Genomic DNA, 26853 nt, shown 5'->3' on the forward strand with positions numbered 1-26853 from the left:
GATGGAAACTATTTATACAGAATGTTAGGACAAAATCTTTCAAACTTTCTCAGATCTTGGTACCTTAGTGTCTAAATAATTTTTTCCTCTGGTTTTCATATGCAAAAAAAAATCTGACAGTTCTGTTATTAAGTAGTTAGGTCCAAATAACTTAACTATTAAGTACAGAGTAACCAGTTAAAAAATAATATACATGAATCATCAAAAAAATACATATATGTGTATATATATATGTCATTCTTAGTAATGAACTTACTAATAGGAACTTCCTAAGCATTAGAATCAGACTGGACATCACCACCCTCATTTTCTGTTCCACACTGATTTTCAAACTGCCCAGTTTTGCAAAGATAGGATGTCATCCAAAGGAACACAGCTAAATGTAATCTTAAAACCACAAACTACCACCAGCTAGGAGTTCATGGCTACCTGACAGATGCCAAATCATCACTTTAAAAATTAACAATATTTCAGGGCACTCTGGTGGGTGTACAAAGGCACCAACACATCTCCTGCACGGTTTGGAAATTGCAATATTAGAAGCATATAAATTGTGCTGAAAGTTGTGTGGTTCCATGAGTCAAGTTAAAATAGTTTAAATTTACTTAATCTGGGACATCTTACCAGACTTACTGCAAATCTAGAGGAGCAAGTATGTTACTGCATAGAACAAATTCAACCCTTGGTTGGTTTAGCCTCTTGATAGCAGCCTCAAAACTTTAAGATTTTAAAAGGTTAACTAGAGTTTGATTTTTAAATTTTGGGATTTGGAATTATTCCAATAGTCTTTCCCTTTGCTAATTCTCTTCTATTCAGCCACATTTCACTTTGGTAGACCCACCCACTTTAATTTAGTCATTTCTTATCTTTCCTTCCTTTTATTTAACCTTTTTAAATTGAGATAGAGTTCTAATTATTTACCAGGGAGTGGAGGAGTCAAGAGGAACTATTTTATTGTGAGACAAGGAGAAGCTTTTTTTTTTAAAGAAAAAATAAGAATCACATTTTCTCAAATTGCAGTGCATTATCCTTTTGAATTTTTGCCAAGTCCCTGAAATGTCTTTATAACTGTATTTTAGAGGGTACTGTTGTACATCTAGGAAAGATTCCTTATGGCAAAGAAATGTTCTCATAATTTTAGACATAGGCCATGCCATATAACCTTATGGAAATAAATTATAATTCTGATAGAATTTTACACAGCGTTTGGGCTCTTATGACATCAGGAATTTGGACAATCTATCATGAACTTCATTAACCTTCTTGAACATTGTTCCACCCACTTGAAAGAACGAACCTCCCACATGTCACTGATGTTTATTGAGTAAACCAAGGAGCAGTGTGTTTGTTAACACCGTAGAAGAATATTTGTATCTCATTTATCCCAGGTCTTTGTTTTAAGGGATCCTCTTCCTAAGAATTCTCATTCCCTTCATTTCCAGGGACACTGCCCTAAAACAAAAGAAGTTGAAGCATTTTGATTGATCCCTCGACTATGCATTTCTGTCTGCAAGATGTGCTACTGCTCTGAAACTTCCTATATCCAAAGCTACCCTGAACCTGACTCTAAGCACATTTACCTGCTTATTTTAAAATGATCTCCACCCTCTCCTATTTGGCCAGTATAGAGGAATTTAAGAAGGTATAAGTTAGATAAGCAATCAAACACCTCGCTTCCCGGCTTTATCTCCAGCAGCCAATACCAGTAATGTTGAATGGTATCTGAGCTTTTTGGTCTAAAACTCTGGTTGTTTTATTTATAAAAGGAAATAACTGATAAAAGGCCTTCTACATGACTAAATTACATGGGCCAGAGTTCTACTATTTGTACACATAGCTATTTCATGAGGGTCAATGTGAATTCCAGAATAATAACAACTACCTTTATTAACTGAAACCACTACAGAAAACACTGCATAGGGGCGCCTGGGTGGCTCCGTCGTTAAGCGTCTGCCTTCGTCTCAGGTCATGATCCCAGGGTCCTGGGATCGAGCCCCGCATCAGGCTCCCTGCTCGGCGGGAAGCCTGCTTCTCCCTCTCCCACTCCCCCTGCTTGTGTTCCCTCTCTCGTTGTCTCTCTCTCAGTCAAATAAATAAATAAAATCTTAAAAAAAAAGAAAGAAAGAAAACACTTCACACACTATCGAATTTATCTTCACAGCAACTCTGTAGGGTGGTCATAATTATCCTTAAAAAAAAAAACAAAACAAAACCAGAGTAGAAGTCCTTAAGTAAGTTTACTAAGGACAGAGAGCTAAAAAGTTACTAATAGCAGAGCTGGGGCTCAATCCAGTTCAATCTTACATTAAAATCTTTGCCACAATGTCTCAAGGGAAAAGTACAAGAGCTAGAGTGCTGAAGTCCTTGGCATAATTTCTGCTCTAATTTCCTGGTTGCAGTCTTACTTATGGAAGACATAAAGCACATAATTTGGTTCACATGAATAAATAAGATGTAATTTAAAATAGTTTCTCTTTACACATTATTATGTATTAGTATATGGCCATTGGAAAATAATGTTATACTGTTGAATAAATTATATTTTCCCCTGCTTTTTCTCCAAGGTCCAGAATGAAAATTTGAGTAATATAGTTTTATAATTTATTCAGTAATAATGGCAGCTTAAAATAATGGAATTCTTTCTAATACAGTAGATATTAGTATAAAAATCATTAATAGTGTAGAAGAAGGTTATTAATACTGAGGGTCTGGAATTTCAACCTGTCTGCCCACCCAGCTCCTCCAGGGTGATTCTCAACCTCACTCAGAGCCTTCCTTACAACATTTACCCCATCCTTGGCAGAGGCCAAGAATAATACAAAAGTCTCTAGTAACGGTGAAAGGGAGCCAAGGAGCAAATCTTTGGAAGAGGCACACCAGTCATGCAGTGAACCCTTATTAATGGATTTTCAAAGGCTGCTGTGACTCTGCTCTGGATAGGGACATGCAAATAGACAACACCCTACCATACTCCTAAACCAATTTAGTAGCTTAGCTTTGGTATTTCTTTCTGGACTTAGCTTTTTTTGTGCCTCATCCTATCATGGTCAGGGATTCTTCACCCCTCCTATCATGTAACTCCTCAGATTTCCCTTACTGCTGGCCTCATAGTTTACTCCCTCCCCTGCAGCTCCTTTGGATATACTAGCTGCTGAATTGGTCACCACCTTAGAGGATGGAAGCTGAATTGCAGAAGGTTTATTAGGCATTACTAAAGAGTTTTGCTTCCTGATGGGTAAAAAACAGTCAATATTCTGCTTTGTGACTTCTCATATAACATGTTTAACATGCTACTCACTTACAGTGAGCCATGTAGGAAGCCGCCTTCTTCTTCTTCTTCTTCTTTTTTTTTTTTTTTAAGAGAGAGTGCAAGCCGGTGAGCCCAGCAGCCCATGTGAGCGGGGGTAGGGGGAGAGGGAGAGGGGGAGAGAGAATCTGAAGCAGACTCCATGCTCAGGGCCAAGCCCAAGGCAGGGCTGGATCTCACAACCCTGAGATCATGACCTGAGCAGAAATCAAGAGTCGGACATTCAACTTCTGTAGGAAGCCTTCTTTTTCACCATGTATCTCAGCTACTTGGAATTATATTCAGTTTTTCCAGAACTGCAGATGAAGAAAGGGAGCCTGAGAGGATACTTGACTAGTTTAATCCATAACACTGCTGAGTTAACAAAAGTTAAAGTTATTATATTTGTGTTCCTTTTTTTCTGAAAGGGTTATTTCTGACATTTGCAAATGTCTGGGAGACTCATTTATAATTAATGTTGTTATTAGACAGCATTCCATGTAAGGTGACAATTTTAATCTTTTAGTAAAAGGACTTGTTAATCATTTTTGCTGCTCTATAAGAAATAACTTAGAAATAACTTCAGAAAGTGTTAAATGTCTTTTTTTCTGCTTCTCACCTTCTTTGTCTCAGACACATATTAATAAAAATGTTAATTCATTGAGCACTTATTTTGCACTAACACAGTGCTGAGCATATTGTTTATCTCATTTAGTCTTCACCATAAGCCATGTTATAAATAAGGAAGCTGAAACTTAAGAGACCTCAGATTCATTTACGCAAGGTCACTGAGATAATACAGATATCCGTCAAAATCCACACCTAAGCTATCCAATACCAGAACCCATTGCTGTGCTTTAATCTGATGCTGTGCTGGCTGCTTCCATTTATTACTACTGACCCTGAATTACATGATGTGCTGGACCCTCCACATATCTTAGCTCATTAACTCTCCCTATCAACTTGACAGAGTCAGCATCATCATAGCCATTCAGGATGGATGAAGTGGAGAGGGAAGGTAAACATCTTGCCCAGGATACTTGATTCCCAGAGCTCCAGCTTTCCCCCTACACCACAGTTTTCATACTGACCGAGTACCGGCTGCTTTTCAGAAAGCCAGTGAATGCAAGTGATTTTGGTGACACTGAAGGAAAGCTAAATTGAGAGTCATTTAAAAAAATAGTTTTTTGTTGTTGTTGTTAAAGGTTTATTTATTTGAGAGAGCGAGAATGAGAGAGAGAGAGAGAGGACATGAGAGGGGGGAGGGTTAGAGGGAGAAGCAGGCTCCTCGCCAAGCAGGCAGCCCGACGCGCGACTCAATCCCGGGACTCCAGGATCATGACCCAAGCCGAAGGCAGTCGCCCAACCAACTGAGCCACCCAGGCGCCCCTAAAAAAATAGTTTTAAGCATATTCAGCTCTGAAGTCTTCCCCAAATAATTATTATTCTAAATGTTTTGAGCACTTAAAAATGTACTTCTTAAGGCCAAGTTTATATGGTAGTCCTAATTTTGCATGATACTGAATCCTATATCTAATGAAAAACAAATCTCGACTAACCCCCAAATCTACTACCTTTTGTCACAGACTGAGGTTTAACAGCACAATAACTATTTAAAGTCAAATGGAGAGGCCATCTAAACCAAAACCATCCTTTTAAGGGAATTAGTATTTATTTAGTTTCATGGAAATCACTGATTTGTAATTATGAGAATAACAGTAATTCTAATATGGCTCACCTAAAGCATATAATAATACTTTTCACCTTATTTACTTTTTTTCTCCGCTTAACACTACATAAAACATAACTTCTAAAATTAATTAAAGAGATAAGGCCGGTTTAGAGAAATGTCTTTCACTAAGCACCTTTGGGTAATAACGTGCACAATCAGAAAAGTAAAGGAAATGTCAACTAGGTAGAATGCACCTAGAAAGTTTTAAGTCGTGTTTTAAGTCCAGGTGCAGTTGAGTTTTTTAAAAATATTGTTACAACTTTAAAAACTAACAAAATGCCTGATTTCAGCTTATTGCTCTCTTAACTGTTTTAAATTTTAAATGCCATAACAACAGTAATGACTTCAATAACTTTAGAATAGACTTAATTCGAAGGTTTCTCATGCTCAAAGAAAAATAGCCAGGGAATGATCTCTGCCAACAATATTTAGTTTATTTTTTTCCTTTAAGCTGAAAGCAGAGGTTGCACATGGAAACACCTGGGCTGGCACTGCTTTTATAATGACTCTGAAAATGAACTCTGAAAAAAAAGTGATGGTTTGCAAAAGTGACAGTAAAAACCAAACGTGATGAAAATATTTATATAGAATGTTCCCATTAAATGACATGTTTCAGTTCAATCATTTAAGCAGAAAACTTTTTATAACCACTTTCATTGAAAAACTTATAAAAATTATTAGTCGATCCCCTTCCTTCAGCAACTGGGATGTCGTGATTACAATGATACAGTGTTTGGCAGGAGCTACAAATTCAAACACTTGAGGGGCCAGGTACAAAGGTGTAACAAATGAAGCAAGTCAAACAAAGCATATCCAAGTAGAGCCCAACACCTAGCCTTTAGTAATGGCCTCCAAATGTCTTTCACTAAGCAGTATTTTCCTGAAAGCTGTCTTTTATTAAGTCCTGTGGTATTTGCCCATTACATTATATAACATCACCCAACATCACAATGAGGTATAGATATTGCTACTACCTCCATTTTATGAATGAGAAAATGGGGGTATAAAGGGATCAGGAATTAGTCTGTGGTCACAGAGCCCTACGTAGTGGTGCCTATGGTAAATGGCAAGCAGTGTGACATCAGGAATGAGCCCCCACTCACCATTAATCTGGATTTAATAACTACAGAATGATAAGTGAAAGACTTTATACATATTAACTCATTTAATCTCCACCATAACTATGAGAGGTATGTACTAGTATTTATACCTGTTTTATAGATCCTGGATCACAGAAAGATTACAACAATTATCCGGTGTTACAGAGCTAGTCATTGCAGAACCAGGCATTAGAGCCCAGGTGGTCTGTTTCTAGGGCCTCTGCTCTTGGTATGGTTCTCAAGTGGAGTGATTTTTGTCTCCCCAGAGGACATGTCCATCTCTAGAGACATTTTGGTTGTTACAACAACTGCAGAAGGCAGGAGATACTGGCATCTAGTAGGTAGAGGCCAGGGATGTTGCTAAATATCCTGCAGTGCACCAGCCAAGCACAGTGCACCCACAATATGGAACACTCAGCCCAAAATGTCACTAATGCCACTGACGAGAAACCCTGGGCTATGTGATTAATACTGTGCAACTATGCAAATGGAAAATACGCTATTGCAATGAGATGGGGACTGACAACACAGAGTTTCAAGTCTTCATCTTTAAATAAATCTCTGCTAGCAGATTGCTTTTATGTTGTTTTTCTTCTAAAAAATGAACTATAAAAAAATTATCCAGATAATTGAGTGTTTTATTTAACAAGACATTGGGTTTTTTTTCATCTTATATTTAATACTACAAATTCTCTATTAGCTTATAAAAATTTTTACTATGAGGTTCAGTTTTATGAAGAGAATCTTAAACACTTCTTGTTTTGGTCCCTATTTATGCACATTATTAAAATTCTCCCATATACCTTTACACGATTATCTCTTTAACTGGAATCGCTCCCAGTGAATCTTTCTTACCTCCTCTTCCCTTCTGACATTTAGAAGTTATTTCCCACAAGTCACCGGGAAGGTGTTGGTGAATAAGAAAAATGTGAAAGGAATTCTCTTGCCCTTAAATACTTAGCAGCTGTCTTGGTACATTGCTTTCCCTTCTCCCTTTTGCCCCTGAAATGCCTGTTATCTCTGTTAATTATTTTCAGAGTTTAGAGAAACAATATGTAATGGGTTAGACAGAGGGGGAGTTAGAGATGAAAAGGAGTGACGTCACCAGAATAGGACAGCTGGCGGAGAGGGAGCGTTCTGCTAGTGAAATACAAGACATAAAAGATAAAATATTTAAAAGATAATATGCTTCATGGAGGAAAGGGGAAGGGGCTTCATAAATGGCCATTAATCCACAGTTCTCCTGTCAACAGTGGTTTATTAAAACATCTGTTAAACATTTGTAATTTTAACAAATCTGCCTCGAAGTAGCTGGAATTTTCTCTTAAAACAGATTTTTTCTCGGGTTTAAAAAAAAAAGTGTTCTTTTAAATTTAAAAATCCAGTTGACCTTCTTAATGAGCTTCTGACCAAACTAGAACTTTTTAGATTTAAATTTTGTGTACTTTTCATCAATGTGACTTCCTGTTTTTGAAAAGGGGAAAGAGATTAAGAAGGCTCCAAAAGCTGCTTACATTTTGGACTGTTCTTTAAATACTGATTTTATGTGAGTTAAGTATAAACTAGTTAAAAAACATATGGATTAAATTTTCCTTAAAATATGAATGGTTTTTAAAATTAAGGGGGAATGCTTGGCAAACTGATTTTTTTGTCAAAACAAAAATATTTCAAAAGTAGTTGTTGCCATTAAAAAAATATTCCCAGTACAACTAGATTTACCCTTCCTTGACTTGTTCTCTTTAATTTACTAGCATTATGGAAACTGTCATAAATCTATTTTAAGAGTATACATAGTATCAGGAGCAAGGCATAAGAATTTATCTGGCAGAATTTATATTTGGGAATTGATTTTCTATTACTCTAAAATTATATTCTTAAGAATTGCTCTGGGCAGAATTTTTCTTATGCAAATCCATGTGGTAATACTTCTTTAGCCTCTTCATAAATTAGTTTCATATCACATTAAATGAAGTTCATGAAAATTTGATTTGTTTCTACCAGAACAATATATAGATTATATAGAAATAAAACATATTTGTTATGGTTACTATCTTAGTCCATTCAGGCTGCTGTAACAAAACTCCATAAACTGTGTGACTTATAAACAATAAAAATTTATTCCTTACAGTTCTAGAGTTTGCTAAGTCTAAGATCAAGGCACTGGCAGATTCAGGATCTGTGAGAGCCTCCTTTCTAGTTCATACAAGATACCTTCTAGCTGTAATGTTTCCACCACCTCACGCAGTGGAAGGGGCAAGGTGGCTTTCTCCACTGGCCCTCTTTTGTAAGGGCACTAATCCCATTCATGAGGACTCCACCTTCATGATCTAATCATCTCCCAAAGGCCCACTTCCTAACACCATCACCTTAGAGGTTAGGATTTCAACATGTGAATTTGGAGAGGAGGGCACAGATAATCAGATCCTAGCAGTTACTCATGTGAGTGATAGTATTTTTAAACCCAAGGCTATATCTTATATCTATGTATGTAAGTTTAATATGTGGGTCTCAGAACTTAGGCTATAAGGGAAACTCTAGTTAAATTAGCTCTTTTACTAAGTTCACATAGTTTGCCCAAATACAGAAATGTTAACCAAGATGGTTTAGCAAAATTTCTCCGTAAAGAAAACACAATTAGCATTGGAGGGTGAAAGGAGGAGTAAAAACTATAGTTATTTGAACTTGAATCACATGATACTAATTAGGCTTAGTCACATGATCCTAATTTGCAACTTAGCTAATGCAACTAAGCAACAGTGAACAGGTGAGGACCACTGTAGGTGAAGTTTGACATCATCCCTCCGAGAAGTGTCTAGTTATGAAGTTGTTATTTGAGATCACTTTAATTTCTGGAAGAGAATTTTAGAAGGAAAAAATATTAAGTACCATGTCTAACTATATAACTTTAGATACCATTCCATAGTTGGCTGATTTCTCATATTTACTAAATTGTATACCCGTTCTCCTACTCTTCCCCAGCTTTCTCACTAACAGAAAGAATGTCACAGTTGGCTGTGCCTAAGTTTTATTTATCAAAGTAAAAGAGATTTATAATATATCACATGACCAAAAGGTTAAGTATACTGACAAGTTGAGAGATCTGTATACATCTTGTATAAACTATTGGAAATAAAAATCATGATAGTTGCTATTAGTTTTGAGCACCTACTATATGTAAGAAGCTGCACTAAATAGATCACATACGATTGGTATCTTTTCAATCTTGCTTGCAATCATGGAAGGCAGAAACCATTGATGTGTTACAGAGGATGGAGCTAAGATAGAATTTTTATCATAAAGTGACAACCTGGGATTTGAATACAGGATTTTCTGCTTCTAAATAAAGTTTATACTATCTCGTGTTATATATTGAATATCTATGTATTTATGTTTATACATGCATATATTTGCATTTCAGCACTTGTACTAAATTTCAGAATATGATTGTCACTAATGTGTCTCTATTTCTGAATAGTACATTATCTTTCAGTTATATAACTGTGAGGCCAAAGTTAGGTGCTGAACACACTTTGCACAACATTGAATCAGCCCTCTTCATTTTTCTGAGTTAAAGGTTTTTATGGGGCTTTGTCTAGAAAATATCCTAATACATTGATGTTGATCTTATTTTTTTAAGGAGTTTAAATGCCTTCAATAAAACCATAATCCTTCCAAACACACTACATTTTTATGTCAGTCATATGGTTTTCCTCATAATGGAAGTTTAGGTATGTGTGGGATTGAGCTACTATATTTCACTCCCTTCTTTTTTTTATTATCCTTTGCAGGAACATCCCTCACTAGGCCAACTTTCTGAAAAGTTAATAGACAACAACATTAATGTCATCTTTGCAGTTCAAGGAAAACAGTTTCATTGGTATAAGGTACGTTAATTCCCAAAAAATAAAAATGAAAATGTTTGCATTGGTAGTTGAAATTAGAATACTTCTTTAGATCCCCAGGCAAGGATTCTAGAGTTATTGTACTTTGTACACTCTGAATTTAATAATGTATTAACTAATATATACCACACAGTGTCTTAAATTAGCATTTACATATACATTCTATGTAATACCTTGAACCAAGTGTGGGGACTGATACTTAGTGTGGTACTGACTGTGACAATAATGGAGAAGAATTTTATCAGGTAAAAAATAGCTCACACTCCAACTACACCTTTCATGTCTGGATTTCTGCTTCTGTTCTGGTCCATGGGCATATTCTTATAATAGATTGGGTTGGGGAACATCAGCTAGTTTTCAATAGTAACAACATACCTAGATTTGGTCTAGGTGATCTAGTAAAGGAACAAGAGGAGCCACCGGAGTGGCTGACCCAGTCAGAGCTTTGCTACATAAGACTAATACTGGTTTTGTCCACAATCCTTCAGGCTAGATGAGACCCACAAACAGAAGAGATGTTTGCAGCCATGTCACTCTGGCAGCATCGTGCGACCCACTTCCAACAAAAAACTGCTTCTGGGACCCCGTTGTCATATTCTTTTTGCAGTCTTCTAGGGTCCTATTTCCAGGAAACTCTCTTTTCTTCATTTTCATGACATTGTCATACCCTAATTTTTATTGCACATGTCTGTTCAGTGGATCTCCATCTCCTTTGTTGTCTCTGCTTCTTCTTTCCACTCCCACTGTCCTTTACTTACTTCTTTTAATACTTCAGAGAAACTACATTTTCTTTCATCTTCAACAAGTGCTTGAATCTGTTTGCATTAGCCACAAAGTTGGTGTTCCCTCCACCTATTTCCCCAATACCTGACCACTGTGTATCTCATCTGAAAGCACCACTTTAATCATGCCACTTCTTCCCTTAGAAATCTTCAGTGAAACTTTAATCAATTCCCAAATTGGTATACCATGGAACCCCTTTTTAATGTAATAACCATTAATATTCACAGAAGTAGGTCTCTAGCCCAAATTAAATGCCCAAGCTACTTTGTTAACAAAGTCACAGATTCCACTTATTGAACACTATTGTCAGGCCCTGAGTTTATTAACATTAACTCATGTAATACTCATAACAATGAGGGAAGTATTACCAATTTAAAGCCCATTTTAAAGATAAGGAAACACATTCAGAGAGGTTATATTCTTGGCCAAACTTTCCTAACAGCTTAAGTCCTGTGCTCTTTACCTCTCAGCTTAATTATTGAATTTCAGGAATACAAACTGGTGTAGCCACTCTGGAAAACAGTATGGAGGTTCCTCAAAAAGTTAAAAATAGAAGTACTGTGGGATCCAGCAATTGTACTACTAGGTATTTACCCAAAGGATATAAAAATACAGATTCAAAGGGGTATATGCACCCCAATGTTTATAGCAACATTATCAACAATAGCCAAACTATGGAAAGAGCCCAAATGTCCACTGACTGATGAATGAATAAGAAGATGTGGTGTCTGTATACACACACACACACACACACACACACACACACACACACACACACACTGAAATATTACTCAGCTATCAAAAAGAATGAAGTCTTGACATTTGCAATGCCGTGGATGGAGCTAGAGTGTATTATGCTAAGTGAGATAAATCAGTCAGAGAAAGACAAATACCATATGAATTCACTCATGTGTGGAATTTAAGAAATAAAAAACTGATGATGATGAACATGTGGGAGGGGGAAAAAAGTAAAAGAGAGAGAGGGAAACAAACCATAAGAGACTCTTAAAGATAGAGAACAAACAGAGGGTTGATGAAGGGAGGTGGGTGATGGATATTAGGAGGGCACTTGATATGATGAGCACTGGGTGTTGTATGTAAGTGATGAATCACTGAATTCTACTCCTGGAACCTATATTGCACTGTATGATAACTAACTAGAATTTAAATAAAAATTTGAAAAAAAAAAGAATGAGAGTGTAACTTAAATAAAAAATAAACTTTACTATAGAGAGAAAAAAATAGTTGTATTTCAAATTATTGTGCAGGTTGTTACTACTTTAGCCTTGTCCTTCTCTGCTATGTATTATTTCTTGATGTTGTTATTGGCTTTAGCAGTTTCTCCCTACTCCTTTAAAAAGATTTTCATTGATGGATAAAACCATAAACCAGGTTTATTATTAACTAAATTGTGTATAAAGTATGAATCAACAGGCTCAGAAAGCCTGACAAGTTTTGCCAAGAATCCTGTGTATGTCTTTGCAGTCACCTACTTTGGCTGCCCAGAGATATTTTTATCAACTACCTTCATCTGGGTTGTAACAGCCTCCAAACCTGTCTCCCAAATGCATCCTATACCTGTCTGCAAGATGATCTATTAAATCACAATTGTGACCAAAGTTCTCCCTAGAGCAAAATATTCCAGTGGTTCTCTCTGATTTAAAAATCTTTAATGTGGCATATGAAACCATCTGGTCCCTGCTTGCCTCTCTTGTCCCCCATTATTCTTGCCTTACACTTGTCCCTCTAGCCATGCTTTTAAGTCTCCTGTGCATACACACTCACCAGGTTCTTTCTTTCCTTTTTGCCTTTGTTCTTGCTACCTCTCCCCCTTGCCTGGGAGTCTCTTTCCCTCATTACTTGGCTCACTCTTAGTCATCCTTTAAGATACAGTTCATGAGTCACCTCCTCTAGGAAACCATCCCTGACAGCCTTCCTCAGCCCTCAAACACTTGCTGGGCATCCCTCTCATCAGGGTCTGTGCATATCTCTGTTACTTCATATGTACATTGTTTTTTGAAATTGTCATTTATATACCTGTGAGATCCTTAAGGATGGAAACTGCCAAGTGGTACATAATAGTTACTTAATAAAGGTTAGATAAATGGCTTTTAAAAATCTGTGAGTGATACATTTTCCCTATTACCTAAGATACCAAATTGTTAATGTCCAAGTAGTGACTGGCATACAACAGGAACTTAATAATACCTGTGAATGGTAAAATGAGTGTATAAATGGATTTTAAGACTTTCCATAATCTGATTCCTTAAAAATATTCAGTCTTCACTCCAGTCAGACTGGTTCTTGTCTTTTCTTACTTCATCTAGAACTCAGGTAAACCTTTAAGCCTTTGCTAATTCTCATTTTCTCACTTAGAAATACCTAGAGTTTTCTCCATAATTGTTAAGTGACATCCATCAAGAGTACCCACTCCATGAAGCTTCCACTTGTGACAATGATTTTTTTCTCCATTCTGGGCCAACATGTCCTAAAGGTCACTCCACAGAACATTAGTTCTGCAAAATATTTACATATGTTACATGAGAAAAGGGTTTTGTAATTTTAAAATGTTGGAAATGCTGCAACAAATACTGCTAAATTATTTCCAAGACTTCTCTGAACCTTTACAAATGTGCATTTTGATTATCTAAGTGGAAGAAACCATATGCAATACTTGCCCTCAGAATCCTTTTGATAACTATGTTCCATGGAATATGGAAAATACTTTGGGAAATCTTGGTCTGTACTTTGATTGGGTTTTTAGGTCAACGTGTAATTTGTGTACCCATACACGCTCATGCACGTATACATACACACTCCCATTTCAGGTGTATATGGTCTGGTGCCCTACTTGGTTGCTTATATTTTTCTTGTATCTTATATTTTTTTATTCATGTAATGGCTCACCTTCCACTTATAACTCTAAGAATTGTTAATATTTGTTGATTACTGAGCCACTGTATACTACTGTCATTAAGTAAATATTATTGGTATGTTTTCTAGGATCTTCTACCCCTCTTGCCTGGCACCATTGCTGGTGAAATAGAATCAAAGGCTGCAAACCTCAATAATTTGGTAGTAGAAGCCTATCAGGTATGTATATATTACACACAATTTTTTCATATAAACTTTTTTAAATTTTATTTTATTATGTTAGGTTAATCACCATACATCATTAATTTTTTTCTTCTCATTGTAATTTTTTTTTTGCTGTGGATTGTGTAAGACATCATTAGTTTTTGATGTAGTGTTCCATGATTTATTGTTTGCATATAACACCCAGTGCTCCATTCAGTATGTGCCCTCTTTAATACCCATCACCAGGCTAACCCATCCCCCCACCCCCCTCCCCTCTAGAACCCTCAGTTTGTTTCTCAGAGTCCATAGTCTCTCATGGTTCGTCTCCCCTTCCGATTTCCCCCCCTTCATTTTTCCCTTCCTACTATCTTCTTCTTCTTTTTTTTTTTTAACATATAATGTATTATTTGTTTCAAAGGTATAGGTCTGTGTAAACTTTTAACTCCAGTTTCTGTGGCAAGATACAAATTAGTGCCCTATCAACTTGAGAGGAATGGTGGACAGAAAATTAGGTTAAAAATTAACATGAATTTAGCCCTGGTTCTATCACTAACTAGCCATGTAACCTTGGGAAATTCACGTCAGCTTTCTTTACTTCACCATCTCATTGTCAGTAAACTCAAGTTGGGCTAGAGGCTATCTAAATTTTCTTCTAAATCAAATGTTCCATAAGTCACCAAATCATGGCTATAAAACATACTTTATTATCAGAAATGTCACAATTTCCTATGTCATAAAGATAAAGAAATCCACACTATTTAAAGCAGCAAATTGTCTTCTGAAAATGAACTATCTGGGATATAGAGATTACTGAGAGGACTCTGTTGGGGTCTCCTAAATTAATCACTTGATTGTTTAATCAGGTATTTTAGCAGTGTTATCAAACTACTTTGATTAAAACAATCACCTTAAGAGGTATACTATTTTATTGAATTGACAGTTGTACGCTGTCCCTAGTCTATGAAGAGTGAGTGCCAAATGCAAAGATTTATAGAAACATCTGCTCTCTCAGCATAGGTCATTCTTGGATAGAATAATCACTGTTAAAATGTTGTAATAATTGTTATTGTTACTTTAATACCACCCAGAAACAGTTACTTTCCATACATGACCTCATTTAATCCACACAGCCAATCCATAAGGAAGATGTTAGTACTCCCATTTTGTATTTATAGAACCTCAAAGAAGCTAAGCAAGCTAACCAAAGGTCAAACAAGCAGAAGGATCAGGACCAGAACCCAGGTCTTTCTTAATTCTAGGCCTCAGGTGCTTCCTTCTGTGTGATAACACTTGTTTTTCTTTCTTTGTTTTTTTTTTTTACAAACTATCCAAAAGTATGCTTTACTCTACCTTGAACTTATGGACCACTGATTAAGTCTCACTTCCCAAATTCTCTGATTCTCTTTCTTACACAGTAGAGAAGAATAGTGTACACAGTAGCCCAAGCATTGTGAGCAACCTCAGGCTTCTTTTATTTTCTCTGTGCAACATCTGCCTTCTACTTGAGCACAAAAGGAAAAGTCAGGAAGTAGACATGGGATAGAAAATGAAGGACTCGAAAAATAAATCTTGTGGGTTTTGTTTTTTTTTTTTGCCAAGGAATTGCTCTATATCTGAAAACTACATTGGATGAAATAAGGAAGACCATCTTTATTCTTGTTTGTCACTGTTACAAAAGAACATTAGGACTAGGGGGAGCTTCTTATCAAGGAAGATGAAACATGTACAGTTCATTCCCATCTGCAGTTTGTTCCCAGGAATAATCAAAATAAGGAGGGAATGTGCAGTGTTAGAAATCACCCTAGTTTTTATTTTTATAGTATGAACCCATTTATTACTCCAAACAAGGAACATAAATTGACAAACTTGCCTGTGTGTCAGACTGTACTAATGGAAAGGGAACCAGCAGCATTTGGTTTTATGTTCTTTATTTGTCCAGGATAGGTATTCAGTGCTTTGGCTAACTGCAGTTCTGATTAACCTTAAACAATGGGAAAATACTAGCAAATCCAGTAAGACTTACTCTGGCTAATTAATCTCCTTAAGTTGAGATTCTGTTATTTTACATATATGTATATTTTCAAAATTCTTCTGAAATTTTATTTTGTCTTCACAGTCCAACAGAATTAATTCACAATTCATTGAAGAAAAATAATAAAAATATTTCATTCTAACTTTAATTTTTTGCATTTCCTTTTTAAGAATTTTATAAAATCACAAACAAATTTAGTGCATGGTAAATGTGACTGCATTTTATTTTTTATTAAATTAAATAAAAATCATGACTAAAAAAATTAAGCTGAAATTAAGAAATGAAAAGTAAATTATATTGAATACAAACAGAATTATACATCAAAAAAATAAATTCTGCCTCTGTACTTGTTAGATATTAAAAAGGAAACTTAATATTGTGTTTGGAGCCTAATTTCTAAATCTCAAAACTAGGCAAAATTTTAGATATTTGTCTTCAATCCTGCTTAAGTGAAAAACATTAGTGTAACAAGGTTAACTTTTTAAGAGAAAGAACTTCAGAAGGGCAAACTGAGACACTCATTGTTTTAGGAATTTCCTTCTGATCTGTCAAACCATCACCTATCAACACCATTTATATACCGTTACAAGTTTCAGTTGGTTTGCTGAGAATGTTCAATTAAGTGATTACAATGGATGAGCTCTCTGAGAGATTTAAAAATGTGGCTAACACAGTCTTATCAAATCCAAATAAAATTTACTAACTTGAAGAAGTATCTTGTTCTAGATTTACCACCATGGTCAGCTATCAGGCAGTAAGCACACATTTCTTTATCGATTATACAGTTGAAGATGAAAATTTACTCAAGTAACAAATTAGAAGCCATTAGAAAATATTTTTTTCTTCATATCCTGCTACTCACTCTTTCCTTAGGTATATACTTCATCTTTTTTGTTTATAAATATAAGTTAAGGATTTTTGCATGTGGTAGACTGTTTTATGAGATGAAATACACATAGATCTTCAGTATATATTTAATGTAGCTAGAAATTTTGGAACCAGAGACTGTGCTGGAAGAAATCTGTGTGTGCTTGATACATGATAAGTTTTACATAGATATTTTTTGAGTAATTGAAAAAATGAATGAATAAATGAGTGAATGATTTTCTGTCTAGTAAGTGGTCCCATTTCAGTATTAAGGATTAGAACAAATCTGACACAAGCAAGCCCCAGGGACTTGGCAAAAATTGTAGGCCACTCCCCTTTTTTTTTTTTTTTTCCTGTTACGTTAGTCACTATTCTTGGAGAATTTACAGGACCATATCAGGCAGGTAATTCTTATGCCTACAGTATAGAAATGCCCTCCCCAAAACTTACCTTTCAATGCTGTATCACTAAGGTATTTTAGCTTTCATGATAGCCGAAAGTGTTTGAAATGGAAATGTTTATTTAATAGCTGTAAATGTCAGAAATGTGTTCCAGATTTTAAGCTGTTAAGATTTACCCTTTGTGACAATATAGGTGTTCTCAATGTTTTATTTAAATTTTGTCACAAAATATAAATATTGTTGGATTAAAATGACTATTTTTGTAACAGGCTGAGTGAGAAATATCTTTTTTTAATTTTTTATTGTTATGTTAATCACCATACATTACATCATTAGTTTTTGATATAGTGATCCATGATTCATTGTTTGTGCATAACACCCAGTGCTCCATGCAGAACGTGCCCTCTTTAATACCCATCACCAGGCTAACCCATCCCCCACCCCCTCCCCTCTAGAACCCTCAGTTTGTTTTTCAGAGTCCATCGTCTCTCATGGTTCATCTCCCCGAGAAATATCTTTAAAGTCAAAATGCACATTCATGGAGATATGTGAAAAAATAGAACAATTTAAATGCAGATGGTCTAATCCCTCAGTATTTCTTATGTATCTCAAATATAATTGGGTCATTATATGGAAACACTACATTTATTTATCCTTTTATAGAGACAGACTTTGATTTAGTTAAAAATTAAATCTAGAATGATTTAATAAGCTTGCCCCTATTTAATTGCTTACATTTGAAACTTTTGTGATATACAATCAAAAAATGATGTCTCTGCAGAAACTCATTTCAGAAGTGAAAGTTCAGGTGGAAAACCAGGTAAAAGGCGTCTATTTTAATATTACCGCCATCTGTCCAGATGGGACCCGAAAACCAGGCACAGACGGATGTGGAAATGTGACAAGCAATGACGAAGTATGTGGGTGTACATTCTTCCCATTTAAAATAAATTAAGTTGTCTGGCATGTTTCTCACAGAAAAATCAAACCATTCTGGAAAACTTTATTTACTACTGACCCCAAGGATCTTATATATACACTTCAAAGTAATTTTTATTATCTCTTTCCAAAGTTCCTACTTGTTTTAACTCCACTGACTATTCTCTCAAACTCTCAAGTTAAATAAATACATACTATTTTAAATACTTATTTAATAATAATAACTTCAGGGGCGCCTGGGTGGCTCAGTCGGTTAAGCGGCTGCCTTTGGCTCAGGCCATGATCCCAGAGTCTTGGGATCGAGCCCCGCATCGGGCTCTCTGCTCCACAGGAAGTCTGCTTCTTCCTCTCCCACTCCCCCTGCTTGTGTTCCCTCTCTCGCTGTGTCTCTCTCTGTCAAATAAATAAAATCTTAAAAAAAAAAAAATCTGAGAGTCCTAAATCTTTTTCCTTTAAGTAACATCAGAGAAAGCCTCATGTTTTCCTTCATTAATACCATGTATAAACTAAAATTGAACCCTGAAACTTTACTTGGGCCCCTAGGAAATAGGAACAAAAATAAGAATTGTTCATCTGAACATCCTGTCTCATGGTTTTAAACCAGGAGAGCAATAGTCCTTTATTTTAGTTTATTTGCTCTCTCCCTTGTGCGAAATATTCAATAACCGCACATTTTAGGACTTAATTCAGAAGATGATCTATTCTCTCTCAAGTTTGCTAAGAAATCAATGGAGGACATTTCAAATAGGCTTGAACCCATATCCATTTAATGGTACAATATAGACAAGTAGCAGTCATTGCTTCCTTTAACTCTCTAGTTCATTAATTAGGAAATAAATTAAATTAAAAAGGGATGTTACATCTACCTATGAAAGACTGCATGTGTAATTTACAAAGTATTATAAATTTCTATAAGATGGTACATTATTGATTCAGAATAGCATTAACAGATATAATAGTGATGATAAAAATAATCAGGACATATAAATATATTTTCTTTCCCTCCCCCATTTAGGTTCTTTTCAATGTAACAGTTACAATGAAAAAGTGTGATGTCACAGGAGGAAAGAGCTATGCAATAATCAAACCTATTGGTTTCAATGAAACCACTAAAATTCATATACACAGAAACTGCAGCTGTCAGTGTGATGACGGGAGAGCACCTAAACAAAAGTGTGTAGATGAAGTGTTTCTAGATGCCAAGTGTTTCCAGTGTAATGAGAATAAATGTCATTTTGATGAAGATCAATTTCCTTCTGAGAGTTGCAAGTCACACAAGGATCAACCTGTTTGCAGTGGTCGAGGAGTTTGTGTTTGTGGGAAATGTCTATGTCACAAAATTAAGCTTGGAAAAGTGTATGGAAAATACTGTGAAAAGGATGACTTCTCTTGTCCGTATCACCATGGAAATCTGTGCGCTGGTAGGTTTAAATAAACATATACATGCAGTTTTTACTAGTTACTGTTAAACTGGCATATATATTAAAGTATCTTTAAGTCACATCTTTATAATTACCAATCCTGAATCTGAACTTAATATTCAGAGGTTCAAAGTCTATTAAATTAGGGCATGGCAACAGATTTATGGCATATGATTCTGCTGTTTATATTTTAAATTATTTTGTACAGGAAATACTTCAAAATAAAAGCCAAAAATTCAGTGCTATTCTCAAGTATGCCTTGATCTATATACCCAGAAAAGGAAATTACTGTGATGTCTGGCAGGTTTTCTATAATCAGAGTATTCTTCTGGAAAGACCTGATTCATTCTCGTAAGTGGTCACTCCCTCCAGCTTGCTCAGAGGACAGTGAGCTATAAAAACATAGTTTCCATTCATTGGAAAATTCTTAAGGCACTATTATAGATGGTATTATAAATTTGTAATAACTTAAACCTTTCCAGTGTATTTTTGGAACAACGCCAGCAACGAAATTATCAAAGGACAGCATTCTCCAAGAAGATGCTGGTTTCAAAAGTAATCTAGAAGATTAGTACCAGAGGCCACACGCAGACAACGTTTAAAAAATGAAATAATTTAAAACAAAAATATCAAAAGTACTTTTGGCTAATTCAGTTTACTGCCACCTAGAGGTTAGATTCTAGAAAATCTGTGCAACATTTGAAATTTAATAGAAAATATTGTTTTTAAATGAATTAATTTTTCTGTGACATTGTGCTAAATCCACTTATTGTTAAAACAGCTTTTTAATGTTTGCATTTTGGTAAGCAAATATTGATTACCGATGAACTGAAATATTTCACTGCCATAACCATATGGAAAGTAACAAACCTATACAAATTTTCTATTCTTGTATAAACTAGAAATTTGCCCTATGTCACATAAATATGCAATGGAAAATTGCCTTTTTATTCTGTTATCGACACAAAACATTTTATATGCCAAACATTTATTCTGCTGTACCTGGTATCATTGGTAGAATGGATTATAGATGACTTAAGAACAAACTAGCAATTATCTTCTAATTTTTAGAGCTAATCCTATTTGGAACAGGGAAGAGGTCTGATATCCCACAGCTTTTGATCTCTCAAAGAAGCTTGAAATGCATTGAGAATCTCAGTCTCTATTTATAGTTAAATATCAAAAACCAATGTACTAGCCCTTCTATACGACTATACTGCCGGCCCACAGGCAATTGAGAATCTGCTTTGAATTATTTGTGTATAAATTATAGTGCAAACTGTAGGCTGACAAATGTTTTCTTCACTAGTCTCCTTTGAGAATAAAAACACATGTTCACAGGTCAGCTGGCTAGGATTAGGTGTGCAGCCTGCATATAGGGAACTGGGTCTGGCAGGCATTTGTTTGGCCTGGATCTCATTAGTTTTACATTTAGCAATTGAGTTGATCCAATAGTAGCTTCTATGGAACAGTAACCCTGTGAGGTGCTCCTCAGTAAAAGGAGGGAGGGAAAGAGAGGGAGGAAGCCAGGAAGCAAGAGAAGGAAGGAAGGAAGGAAGGAAAAGTCTGTGGCCACATAAGCTTGAGAAACACTATGTAACCCTGTAATATATAATTGCTCTTGAAGATTTCTAATTCACATAAACATATTAAATTTAGATGCCTCCTGCAGTCTAAAATCCATGTAAGTACATAGGACCAGTGTTTCCCCTCATTTGTCTGCATGCCCCCAAGCCCAACACACAAGTGTACATTTGCACACACACACACACACACACACACACCCCACTTACTTTCTCTCATTTATGACCTAATAACAGCTTACAGCACACTGTAGGACATGCCCTTCTAACCTGTTAATGTCCTGAAGATGGGAAAGGATTAGTTCCACTTGCCCAGAGATCTTGTCTTTAAAATGGCGCTAGCGGCACTGAAGGACTAGAAGGGCTTGCCTCACAGACCCAAGTTATCCCAGGCCCTTAGCAATAACGAGAGACCACGACAATAAATTATGGAAGCTATTAATCAAATACCCTGTTTTTCAGATCTTAAAACAGACAATTAACATTACTTCAGCCTTTGAGGCTTTTTTATATTTGTGTGTTTTTCATTCAAACCGGAACGGCCAGTGACCTTCAAGTGGCCAGGCAGCCCGAGCAGCAGAGCCGATGTCACAACGGTCAGCACAACATCTAGCCTCAGGAGAGTCCCTACAACCGAAAATTTGAAAATAGGCCCTCCTAAACCCTAGCATTGTTCTTGTCAGATGAATAGAAAATGATGCTGTTCCCACTCACTTGACGGTCGGTGTGTTTCCACGGATGGGGGAGGGGAATTCAGGTCTGGAAACACGTCACAGAGTCAGCGGCCCCAGTAACTTAGGTCCTGGAGTGTCTGTTGCAGGGCATGGAGAGTGTGAAGCGGGCAGATGCCAGTGCTTCAGTGGCTGGGAAGGGGATCGCTGTCAGTGCCCGTCAGCCTCAGCCCAGCACTGTGTCAGTCCGAAGGGCCAAGTGTGCAGTGGAAGAGGTACGTGTGTATGTGGCAGGTGTGAATGCACGGATCCCAGGAGTATCGGCCGCTTCTGTGAACACTGCCCCACGTGTCACACAGCCTGCAGTGAAAACTGGTACGTGTTCTCTACCTCCAAACATACATACAGCAGTCCTTCAGTAGTGCTGGGTTCGTCCTTTCTCTATTTTGCCTTCCTTAATCTTAGATGTTGCTGGATCTTCTCTACCAGGTAAATTGTTATCATCATGCTAAAAAAGAACCGAATGGGGAATTTAGGAATTAGAAAACTTAGATTCCAACTTTCGGCCACTAGATAGCTGTGAAAACATCAGAATTGGTCTAGGCATTCACTCCCTTAGCTTGTTTGAAATAGTTTTGTTTTTTTTGACCATCACATTTTTTTTATTATTATGTTATGTTAATTACCATACATTACATCATTAGTTTTTGATGTAGTGTTCCATGGAATAGTTTTGTTGTTTTAAAGAATAATATTCAGTGTTTATTGTTTTTTCCCCAGCTTTATTGAGATACAACTGACATATAACCTTGTTTACACAAGGCTTAAGGTATGCAACATGATGATTAAAATAATAATGAGGATTATAATAATAATGGTACCTGATATAGTTCTGTGACAGAATTAAGTTAGATGATTCATGTAAAACAAAAACAACCCAACCTTTGTACTTACTTGGTGCATAATAATCCTAGAATAAATGTTAGCTATTATTATTGGGTTTCTTTTATTTTTTTTATTTTTTGTTTTTTTTAAAAATTATTTTAAAAATAAAGAATGACAGTGGCTCTGAAGCACCTCTAGAAATAAGCGATGGATGAGTAAGAGGTGATATGTTAAATGAAGGTGGCATGTTGTTTTGTGTCAGTAACTAATTTCCCAGGAACAGTTTGAGCCTGCTCAAAGATCACTACTCTAAATATTACTGTGCCTTCCAATTTGTTTTATTCAAAATTTTTAAGACATTTACTTTCTCAGATTGGTAGCTCAAGTAAAATTTTTAAAATTATATATAGCAATTTATGTGACTCTCTTGGAAATGCAGTACTTAAACATAATGTTGGAGTTATTTCTAACGAACCCAACTGAAACTTGAACTGTGTATTCATTGCTAAACTTTTCTATAGTATAACATTTATCCTCTAAAATATTTTTACGAGTTTTATTTGTGATGGAAGCATCTTATGTGTTTCCTATTTCTCAATAAGGAAAATTCATTATTTTGATTTTATACATTATTAAAAGATTTTTAGTGGTTAGAATATAATTTTGCCGTGTAAATTCAGCCAGTATTACAAATAACTGTCGTGGCTTTCCCAGTTTTACAAGGCGGCTGTCCTAAAGCAGCACTACTCTATTTTGATATTTTATTTCTTGCAGAAAATACTGTGGGCTATAACCTTTTCAAAGGTTAAATGTTTCATTTCTTTTCGTCCTTACAGGAATTGTGTGCAATGCCTTCACCCTTACAACCTGTCTCAAGCTATACTTGATCGTTGTAAAACCTCATGTGCTCTCATGGAACAGCATTATATGGACCAAACACCAGGTAAACCAAAGCTTAAAAAGCACTGAAGAGTATCTGCAGAGAATCACATTCCCCCAAAGGGCCCATAATCAATCATCCTAAAAAAGGACTAGCTGCTTCAATGTTTTCAGTCTTCCAGAGGTGGTACTGTTTTATAAAAAGCAGCTGAGTATATTTGCCATTGTTTGGCTGAATTGTTACATCTCCCATCCAATTACCCAGCTAAATTCTCATGCTGTGCCTCCCTGTGGCAGTACACCAGGCAGAATTACTACAGAGGCCTCAGTGAGCCAAGAGTGGAAATTTCCTACGTGGAGTCCATTTCATCCTTACAGATAAACAATGGAGCCATACTTATCTTTCAGAACCCAAACTTGCTTCCAGATACAACGTTCCTCATGTAAAACCAAAATTCACTTTTATGTTTCAGATGAAGCCAAAAATCCTAAGTAGCATTGATCTGCTTTTGCAAAATATATAACTTAAAAAGGGCCATTCCTTTCTGGTATTTTTCATTCTGATGTAAATACAATTTAGGGGTGAATGATTATAAAGGCGGCATAATGGAAAAGGCATGAAACTTTTAGTCTGAAGACCTTGGCTTAACGCATGTCCCTTGACACTAACAGATAAGAAATACCAGCCCTCTTACAAAATTTCTCTGAGCCTCAGTTTCTTCATCTGTAATAGAGATAATAATACCAAACTCAAGGAGTTGTAGGACATTAAATGAGCCAGTGAATATGAAAGAAATATGTGAATTAAAAGATGACACGCAAATGGGAGAAACATGTAAAAGCTGTGTTCAAAGACAATTTTAAGACAAAAATTCATTAGAAGCCAAAAGCCAGTACGCCACTTTGCTCAGGTGTTAAGGTTAAAGTACACATGAATTAGAAATTAAGCTTGAAATTATGTCTTCTTTGAAAATATTTCTACTGTTACTATTATTTCTAGTCTCTCCTCAAACCTGTAAAGATAATTCCAGCTCTTAGACTGCACAGAAGAATAAACTTTCTCCAGTTTTCTTTCCTTCTTCCCTTGCATCCACACTAATCTTAGCCCATAATGAATTTGGCTTTGAAAAGAGCCCATGTGCTGCCAGCTGGGGCTGCAGCAATCACTCCAGAAAGCCAAGTGCCTTTTCTAATAAATAGAGCCCTTTCTGTCAACATGTCATTTATTATGTTAAGTAAACAAACCTACTCTGACCTAAGTGTGGTTACAAAAAGTATTCCCTTAAAGCTCCTTAGGAAAAGCCCTTGCTTGACCTAGACTAAGATGAGAGGCATGGCCAAGGCTAAATGTTTGTCTATCCAAAACAACATTCTAAAATGCATGCAGATTTGAGCCTGAAGATGTCCTCTATCCTAACCCATTAGAAATATTTGTGAAATTTATTGGTAGCTAGGGGGCTCCCCTCCCCTTCACAACTATGGTGGAAGGAGAGGGAAAGAGCATTTGTTAGCCACCTCTATTATCTATCCACTCAATCACACTTAAAAGGGTGTTGTTCCAGTCTTCTGGCTAAGCTCCTCCTAGGCAAGAAGCCAATAAGTGGGATCAAGCCACGTGTCCCCTTTAAGGATCTGCTTTAGCTGATTGACTAGTTCTAAGTCAGCCAAGGGAAATGACAGTCTGTCAGGATGAAAGGCATGCTTGTCACAAACCTGAAGGTCACTGTGGAAGACTCCAAGGATACCACCTTTGAATAAAGTATCTTGGATTCTCTCTGAGAGACCAGTAACAACAGGAGACTTGTGCTTGCTTTTGGTGTTTCTATTCCAATTTGTAGTCCTTTGGACTCCCTTTAGCCTTTCTTTCAAGGAACCTTATCACTGACCAAAGAAAACTGGGCTTAGAATGTTCCCACTTGGAGAGGAGCCCTTGCCTCATTTCTGAGTTCTTGGCTTATTCAAAAGCATGCTTGGTCATCCCGGTGAATTCAGACACAAATTACCCACGTTTGGGTGACTGCTCTTCTAAATCTTGGCAGGTCCTCCTCCCAAAAGGCCCTCTCAGGGAGACCTTCAGGCATTTAGGTGAAGTCCCTTAAGTCTGGAGAATGGGCAGAAAACACATGCCTCTTTAAGCCAGGAGGTAATTTTGTGTATCTGGGGTAGCTAGTGAATTCTGTGGAATACTGGCATATTGTGCAATGTTCCTCTTAGATTAGGGTAATACTTCTGGCATCCACAGAGCCTGTAGACTTTCCAACTAGGGTTTGCCAAAGGTCTGGTGTTAAAACAGAGACATTGTATGCTCCTCCTCTTAATGCAGCATTTTCCTTTTCCAGCTAGTAATTATTTGTTCTTGAAAAAAAATATACAGTGGAATTTTTAGAAGCAAAATTTGACAGATTTGGTTGACAAGTAAAAACTAAATTAATAAAAATTGAGGAAAAGAGATTTGCATATTGTCCTGAGCTGGACACTCTTATTCCCTGGAGAGGCTACATGTAATATTAATGGAAATTTACCCTACACTTTCAAAGGAAATACTTTTTCATCTATTAGAATAGTACTGATTTTAGCTTCTGCAGTTGTTTACTTTATTTTCCATTACTGATGTGCAGTGAATGAAGAGCAAGCATAACAAGAGAAACGTATGCTGATACACAGAGCTGTTAAATAATTTTTAAATCCCATTTTCCACTTAGTGATCAACAATGCACACCACAAAAACTGCCCCTCTCTGTCACAGAAAAAATTTTATTCTGTTAAGGAATTTGGGCACATTCCAGCTAATACAATTAAAAAATCAAGCTGCAAAGAAATAATATTTTTGAATACTTTAATTGTGGGTATTCTCCAAAATGGTTTTCTCTTGGAAATATTTTAATAATAAATGTTTAATAAAAATTACAGTTACTTTTTGAATCAGTAGTAATGACATTCTTCTGTTTTGAAAATGTAGATTTGCAAATATCTCTGGTCCTATTAATTGAGAAGGAGAACATTGTTTGCTTGTTAAAATCCTTTGATTTACTCATTCCAGTTTTTAATCCATTTATTTGTTTGCTTTATTACAGAATGTTTCTCTAGCCCAAGCTATTTAAGAATATTTTTCATCATCTTCATAGTTACATTCTTGATTGGGTTGCTTAAAGTCCTTATCATTAGACAGGTGATACTACAATGGAATAGTAATAAAATTAAGTCCTCGGCAGATTACAGGGTGTCGGCCTCAAAAAAGGTCAGTGAATTCTAAAAAAGAATTACTATCAGTATGTCATTGTCTACTTCCAATAT

General features: G+C 36.1%; 1 protein-coding gene across 10 annotated transcripts in view; it reads left to right on the forward strand.

Moving 5' to 3' along the window:
- Positions 1-26853, forward strand: part of ITGB8 (integrin subunit beta 8) — a 79658-nt gene that overhangs the window by 47291 nt on the left and 5514 nt on the right. For all 10 annotated transcript variants that reach the window (XR_003516405.2, XM_027573559.2, XM_027573562.2 and 7 more), the window contains 7 exons: positions 9907-10002; positions 13807-13896; positions 17963-18097; positions 19136-19541; positions 21945-22170; positions 23517-23623; positions 26634-26797. Coding sequence is in view for 9 of the 10 variants with exons in the window: in XM_027573559.2 (XP_027429360.1) it covers positions 9907-10002; positions 13807-13896; positions 17963-18097; positions 19136-19541; positions 21945-22170; positions 23517-23623; positions 26634-26797 (1224 nt within the window). In the remaining variant the exon portion in view is untranslated. The remainder of the gene's footprint in view (positions 1-9906; positions 10003-13806; positions 13897-17962; positions 18098-19135; positions 19542-21944; positions 22171-23516; positions 23624-26633; positions 26798-26853) is intronic.

The sequence above is a fragment of the Zalophus californianus genome, chromosome 12, assembly GCF_009762305.2.
Source record: "Zalophus californianus isolate mZalCal1 chromosome 12, mZalCal1.pri.v2, whole genome shotgun sequence".
In the NCBI taxonomy this organism is placed as follows: domain Eukaryota; kingdom Metazoa; phylum Chordata; class Mammalia; order Carnivora; family Otariidae; genus Zalophus; species Zalophus californianus.